The 7,792-nt window shown below is 39.7% G+C and overlaps 1 protein-coding gene across 1 annotated transcript in view; it reads right to left on the reverse strand.

Moving 5' to 3' along the window:
- The window catches only part of LOC123878947, a 46,537-nt gene extending 39,044 nt beyond the window's left edge, over positions 1 to 7,493 (reverse strand). Inside the window, exons 1-4 of the mRNA XM_045926324.1 lie at positions 7,382 to 7,493; positions 3,422 to 3,554; positions 662 to 2,322; positions 101 to 631 (exon numbers count right to left, since the gene is read on the reverse strand). Of these exons, the coding sequence (XP_045782280.1) occupies positions 101 to 631; positions 662 to 2,322; positions 3,422 to 3,554; positions 7,382 to 7,493 (2,437 nt within the window). The remainder of the gene's footprint in view (positions 1 to 100; positions 632 to 661; positions 2,323 to 3,421; positions 3,555 to 7,381) is intronic.
- Between the last annotated feature and the right edge of the window lie 299 nt (positions 7,494 to 7,792).

Below are 7,792 nucleotides of genomic sequence, written 5' to 3' on the forward strand. Positions count from 1 at the left end.
CCAGTTTCATCGTCAGAGTAACTTTGTTGACTACCATATTCATTAACTGGACTACTACTAATTTGGTTTCCATAATTCGGAGAATAAGAAATTTGATTACCGTAACCACTTTGTGAGCTTCCATACTGATTGCTTTGCTGACTTGTCTGACTTCCATAGGAGCTTTGGCTACCATAGCTATTCTGGCCATATGCTGCATTATTTGAACTTGATTGACTGTCTTGGCCATATCCTTGACTAGTTGAACTGGATCCACCTCCATAACCTTGACTATTTGAACTAGTTTGTCCACCATAACCACTTTGAGCGTACCCTTCAGCATTTGATGAAGTTTGGTCTCCATAACCACTTTGTCCATGCCCTTGACTATTTGAACTAGTTTGTCCTCCATAACTACTTTGGCCATACCCTTCAGCATTTGATGAAGTTTGGCCTCCATAACCACTTTGCCCATACCCTTGACTATTGGAACCACTTCCATATCCTTGACTATTTGAACTAGATTGCCCCCCATAACCACTTTGACCATACCCTTCAGCATTTGATGAAGTTTGGCCTCCATAACCACTTTGCCCATCATTATTAGTACTTGATGCACTTCCATACCCTTGACTATTTGAACTTGTTTGACCTCCATAGGCATTATTCGAACTAGTTTGACCATAGCCACTAGAACTTTCTACTCCTTGATTGTATCCAGTTTGGTCATTTTGGCCATATGACCCTGAAGATAGTGATGGTTTTTGTGGTTTAGGTCCATAACCGATATCGTCATTTTCACTATCACCATAACCACCAGAGCTTGGTTTTTGAGGTTTATACCCTTGGTAGTTTTCATTCCATGATCCATACTGAGAAGCACTTTGAGAAAAGGATTGTTGGTTTGAATAGCTATTGTATCCATAGCCTTGTCCATACATTTCTCCGTTTGAAAGACTATCTTGGTACGGTCTTTGGCTAACACTTGGTCTGTAAGGTCGAGGAGGATCATATATTTCCACTTTAATAGAATTATCTTGTGATGTGCCATAGTTGCTTGCGTACTGACCAGTGTATGTATAACTTGGTTTAACATAAGGTCTGGTTGGTTGGTATGGCCTGTCTGGATCATTGAGACCAGTTCCATATTCAGGTCTGGACGGATAAAGAGGTTTTACTTGTTGGTATCCTTGTTCTTCTGATAGAGGCCTTGGAGGTCTTCTATTAGGTCTGATAATGTATTGATATTGAGGCCTTTCTGGTGCGTATTGTGGTCTTATTGGTTTAGGCCCATAGATATCCTCGATTTCGTCTCCTGGTAAGGGTGGATGATAGGGATCAGGTCTCCAATATTCTGGTCTTGGTTTACCATAAGGATCTTGGAAATATAGTTGGTCGTAAGAATCAGGTCTTGAATTGTTTGATGAAGGTCTTACAGGTCTGTAAGGTATATCTTGAGGTCTGTGGATGCCGTAGCTTGGGGGTCTATCTTCAGGTCTATAGGGTATTTCTTGGGGTTTATGTAACCCATAACTTGGGGGTCTGTCATTATCAGGTCTAAAAGGTATTTCTTGAGGTTTGTGGACTCCATAACTCGGGGGTCTCTGTTCAGGCCTATAGGGAATTTCTTGGGGTTTGTGAGCTCCGTAAATTGGGGGTCTATCCTCAGGTCTATAGGGTATCTCTTGAGGTTTGTGGGCTCCGTAACTTGGGGGTCTGTCATTATCAGGTCTAAAAGGTATTTCCTGAGGTCTATGTACTCCATAACTCGGTGGTCTCTGTTCTGGCCTATAGGGAATTTCTTGAGGTTTATGAGCTCCGTAACTTGGGGGTCTCTCGTCAGGTCTATAGGGGATTTCCTGAGGTTTATGGGAGCCATAACTTGGGGGTCTTTCATCAGGTCTGTAGGGTATTTCTTGAGGTCTATGCGACCCGTAGCTCGGCGGTCGAAAAGGTATTTCTTGAGGTTTATGTGCGCCGTAACTCGGGGGTCTAACATTTTCGGGACTCCCTGTGTTATATTCATCAGGTCGTTCGTCCCCACCGTAACTTGGTCTGATGGGTCCACTAGTGATGTATGACGGTCTGCTGGTTTCGTAGGGGTTTAAATCATCGTACATGGGTCTTTTAGGGTCTTCCTCACCTGGTCGGAAGACAGGACGGTGTTGGTTCTCACCCTCTGGACCGTTTTGCTGGCCCATCGGCAAAGGGGGGGATTGCTCGCATAGGAATCTTCGGACGTACACGTCGTAGTCAGGGTTCCGTATGAAAAGATTCTTGTCCTTTATTTGCTTTTCGTTCATGTTGCTGAGGTCGCATGTCGCATTGCCCTTCGCACCAACTCTGTAAAAGAAAATAGACTTATATGAACTCAAATAAAATTTATTTTTTAATGGGGCAGATTCTGTCGTCTATCTTTAAACTAAAATTAGAGTATCTGCATCTTTTTCTTTTTAGTATTGCTAAAAAAGGACGGAACATGAATTTTACATTTAAAGAATCTAAATTTTAGTACACGCTACAAATTTAAACAATCTGGACTGGCAACTAAAGTCACGAGGTTTGACAGCTCTAAATTAAATTTAAAACTGTCAAATTGTGTCTGTCCTTTTCAGATTACATTAGTAAGAAGAGGATGCGATTACTCTAAAATTTAGGTATGCTCAGAATCAGTACCAATGTTGCAAAATATTGCAATGTCTCTTTAAATGTTTTTTGTAATATGTTTGAACGACTCGCGCACCATCTATTGTATTGTACGTTGATGCCACTATGCTAGAAACTTTCTTTTTCTTGTATGTACGCAAGTGGCAATAATAACTGTACAAAGTTTCAACTCATTCGGATGGACGAAGCGTGAACTCATTGATGACAATATGGCCAATGAGCTCAAGGTAAGGACTGATTGTGAAGGACAGGTACGTGAAGAAGCCGAATTGAGGAATACGGGTGGGTGAGGGAATTGAGGAAGGTGTATTTTCAAAAATGGCTATGTCCAATAGTGTTTAAATTCACACACGCACGGTCGTCGACCTGAGCTAAGACGCTAAAAAGCGCGCGAGCGAGAACACTCGTATAACTGCGTGTTAGAACGGGAAGTACCTAGTTAAATATTTAGTTGAAGCCTCGATAGGGTCGGACTGAGTTCTGAAAGGTCAGCGGTTCAAACCCAACCCGTTTCACTATTGTCGTACTTACTCCTAGCGCAAACTTTACGCTTAGTTGGAGGGGAAAGGGGAATCTTTTAATTGAAAAAAAAAATGAAGCATAGACAAAAGACGATGACGGCGGATGAAAGCGGCTGGTGGGAAATGGCTGGATGAGGAAGGCTGAGGACCGGGTGTGGTGGCGCTCTATAGGGAAAGCCTATGTCCAACATCGGACGTCCACAGCCTGATGATGATGACGATGATGATGAGACAAAAGGAGTGGTTCCACGTACCCGTAATCATACGCCTGGCACTGCTTGTCTTGCTTGCAGATCTGCTCGCATTCTATGGTGGTTAGTTCCGTGACATTTCGATAGATGGCGTCGCGTGGCAGCTGCTCGCCGATTGAGATGCGGTCGAAACAATCTGAAATTAAAAGGTTTAACTAGTCTTAGTGCAAAGAAATTTTTACGAGACATTTCACCGCGTTTAATAGCCTCATCGGGTGACAGAAGGGCTGGCTCATTTTTTGCGCAACGGATCAGCCTGGCTGTCCAACGCGGAAATGCAGCCAGTATTCTTGGCACCATTCCACGCGGGCATGATTTGTATAGTAATTAGATAAGGCTAGCTTTAAGATTTATTGTAATATTTTCGATGCTATTATTAAAAAAAAAAAAAAAAAATTTACTTTAATTATAACAAGATGAAGTGAACCGCACTAAATTCCGACTACAATCAGCTGAAATTAATAATTAATCTATCTGTAATCTGTCGATATGTTACTTAGCAACGTTGTTATTTGTCTGTTATTCTGTCTACGTATCTAGGAAACCGCGCCATATTGTTTACATAGACAACGTTCTAGTGACGTCATTCACCGCTGTATTACGGCCGCTACATGATGGCACCGCTTTTTTTTTAATTTTTTTTTTTGGAGGAAACCAGAGCTTAAGTCCTTTTGGCTTTGCCGTAGTCGGGTAAAAACTGTTCAAATGCGTATTTTACTCAGTAAGTATTTTTATAAACACTGAACTTTACAATCTAATAGTACCTAAGCTAACCCTGTACCAAGCATCAAAATTGGCTTAACTGTTAGACCGTGAAAAGCTAGTAGACAGACAGACAGACACACTTTCGCATTTATAATAATATTAAGTATGGATTATGCATTTCTTGCTCACAATTTGTGATCCTTTGAAACCGGATTGGGTGGCACCAAAAAAACGGAGTTTGACCTTTTTTGCATACTAACTACACTTTCATTTTTCTTTGTTTTAAAGGATGGCTGGTGTATTTGTCTCTCTTAAAGGTATTTTATCTTCCCTTATCTTTGTGAATTGTAAGTTTTATCTAAATATACAAGTGTAAATTAAAAATTTATAACACCCCCGACAAGTGAAGGTTACAGTAACTAGAAAAGAGCTGATAACTTTCAAACGGCTGCACCGATTTTCTTGGATGATAGCTAAGAACATTCTCGATCTAGCCAGCTTTCAAACAAAAAAAAAATTAAATTAAAATCGGTTTATTAGTTTAGGAGCTACGATGCCACAGACAGATACTCAGATACACAGATATACAGATACACAGAGTCACACGTCAAAGTTATAACACCCCTCTTTTTGGGTCGAGGGTTAAAAAAGCTGACTGACTGACTGATCTATCAACGCGCACAGCTCAAACTACTGGACTGATTGGTTTGGGATTTGTATTTCTGTGTTTTGGGCATACAGATAGCGTAGACATCCGCTAAGGATTTTTCAAAATTCAACCTCTAAGGGGGTAAAGTAGGGATTTTTCATCAAGGGTAGGTAACCTACCTATCTTGCAGATTCAGGTTTAGTTTTTAGGGTTCCGTACCTCAAAAGGAAAAACGGAACCCTTATAGGATCACTTTTTTGTCTGTCTGTCTGTCTGTCCATCCGTCGTGTCTGTCAAGAAAACCTATAGGGTACTTCCAGTTGACCTATAATCATGAAATTCGGCAGATAGGTAGGTCTTATAGCACAAGTAAAGGAATTAATCCGAAAACCGTGAATTTGTGGTTACATCATTAAAAAAAAAATTAAAATGTGTTTAAATTTTCAAAGTAAGATAACTATACCAAGTGGGGTATCATATGAAAGGGCTTTACCTGTACATTCTAAAACAGATTTTTATTTATCTTTATGCATAATAGTTTTTGATTTATCATGCAAAATGTCAAAAAAAATACCCGAGTACGGAACCCTCGTTGCGCGAGTTCTACTCGCACTTGGCCGGTTTTTTTCATCTAGTTTTGCGGTATCGAATTACGTCAACACTTAACATCAAGTGAACGTTGAGCTCCTTTCACAGTTATACCTACCTATTTATGTAAATTGTTTAATGTACCGATTATAAAATTACGGTGCTGTGTCGTAAGGAAGTCGTAAGTCTTATATACCGGACCTCAGTAAAAGTGGGTAAATAATGGCAATTTTTTTAGCTATGCTAATCATGACTAATACTCCCCTTTCCCCTCCAATTAAGCGTAAAGCTTGTGTCAGGAGTGTGTACGATAATAGTGCAACGGGTGGGGTTTGCCGCCGACCTTTCAGAATTCAGGCCGACCTTGTCACCGTTGAGCTATTGAAGCTATTTAACTAGATGTTTTCACTTTCTATCATGCAGTGATATGAGTGTTCTCGCTCGCGGACTTTTTAGCGTCTTAGCTCAGGTCGTTGACCGTGCGTGGGCGAAATATAAACACTATTGGACATAGCCATTTTCAAAAATACAGCTTCCTCAACCTTCCACCTCCTTCATCCATCCGTCTTCCTTGTCCACTCGCCTTGCTCATGATTCATGAGCTATCGAGGCTCTATTTTTAACCCCCGACCCAAAAAGAGGGGTGTTATAAGTTTGACGTGTGTATCTGTCTGTGGCATCATAGCTCCTAAACGAATGAACCGATTTTAATTTAGTTTTTTTTTGTTTGAAAGGTGGCTTGATCGAGAGTGTTCTTAGCTAAAATCGAAGAAAATCGGTTCAGCCGTTTGAAAGTTATCAGCTCTTTACTAGTTTTCTTATAGAGGTTTTTGTGTCGGGGTTTTTTTGAATTTTGAGTTATTAGATAAACTAACAATTTATTAATAACTTACTCTACGTGCAAAATCTCAAACTAGACCCCGTTGAATGTCAGTTAGTCAGTTTATCCTTTTATATTATGTAGATAATACATACAGATGGACAAATTATTATTACTTTAATTAGTTTTAATGTATCTACTCTATCTATTGCATATTTATGAAGGAATGCTTGCGTTGAGGTCGTATTACGACAAATGTTTGCATATTTTTATCTGACATACTATTTATTGTGTTTAATAGTATAATTATTGAGTACGGGTCTCCTCTCAGAATGAGAAGGGTTTAGGGCTTTAGGCCATATTCTGCCACGCTGGCCCAGTGCGGATTGGCAGACTTCACACGCCTTTGAGAACATGGAGAACTCTCAGGCATGCAGGTTTCCTCACGATGTTTTCCTTCACCGTTAAAGCAAGTGATATTTAATTGCTTAAAACGCACATAACTGAAAAGTTAGTGGTGCGTTTCCGGGATCGAACCCCCGACCTCCGATTAGGAGGCGGACATTCTAACCACTAGGCTATCACAGCTTAATTATTAATAGTATAAATAACATATATTTTTTGCAAGTGTCTAATGTTTATTCATGTCCTCTTGATACCTAGGAATGCCATACATAATACCTAGTTTACATTTACATCGCTGTACCTAGTATATTACTTAGTATTTACCCAAAAAAAAAAAATTGCATATCGATCTAATCGATCGAAAAAAAAATCGATTTACATACATTAAAAAAATCGGGCCGAATTGAAAACCACCTCCTTTTTGGAAGTCAGTAAAAAATATGAAATGAGACAAATCGCATCTAATTAATTTATAATTATAAGAAAATATAAAACACAAAAATTGTTTGTATGTCCGTTATAGATCTTAGAAACCGTTCAACCGATGTGCCCTAAACTAGAAAGGCAATAATGCGAAGATTGCGTGAACATGAGAAGCCTCCTAGCACGCCAAGGTATCCGTCATTAAGAAAATATACCGTCGGAAAATCTAATATGGCGGACTACAATTTGTGACGTCAGTTACGCCCATGGAAAACAAGATGGTCAACTACGAGTAGGATTGTAGCTGAGAGGGTTCTGTACTACGTTTTTATAAATATTGTAAGTTCAGTCGGGTAAAAAAAGAGTATCTTACCTTCTACGGAAGTCCCAAGCTGTGAATCTATGGTCAAAGTCAAAACAGCCGACGCGAGCAGAACCGGGCACAAAACCAGTATATAAAACATCCTAACGCAGACTCTGGCCATATCTATTTAACACAACTATTTCGCCATAATTAATTACCGTCCAATTTAAATTCGACTAAAAAAAAAATTAGGCATTACATTGGCAAACCGTTGCGCAAACAATTAAAAAAAAACACGACTTTTTTTCACAGATTATAGTCGTCGTCAAACGTCAAGCTTTCCCGCCGGCGCGCGTTTGATTCACGAACTTTTTTTTCTTTTTTTTTTTCAAGGATAAGGAAACACGTCCATTCGGTTTTGGTTTTGCAAATAATGTGGTGTAAGATTTTGCTGGGTGGGTCCGTACGTTTCGGTTCGTT

This window comes from Maniola jurtina, chromosome 27 (assembly GCF_905333055.1).
Source record: "Maniola jurtina chromosome 27, ilManJurt1.1, whole genome shotgun sequence".
In the NCBI taxonomy this organism is placed as follows: Eukaryota; Metazoa; Arthropoda; class Insecta; order Lepidoptera; family Nymphalidae; genus Maniola; species Maniola jurtina.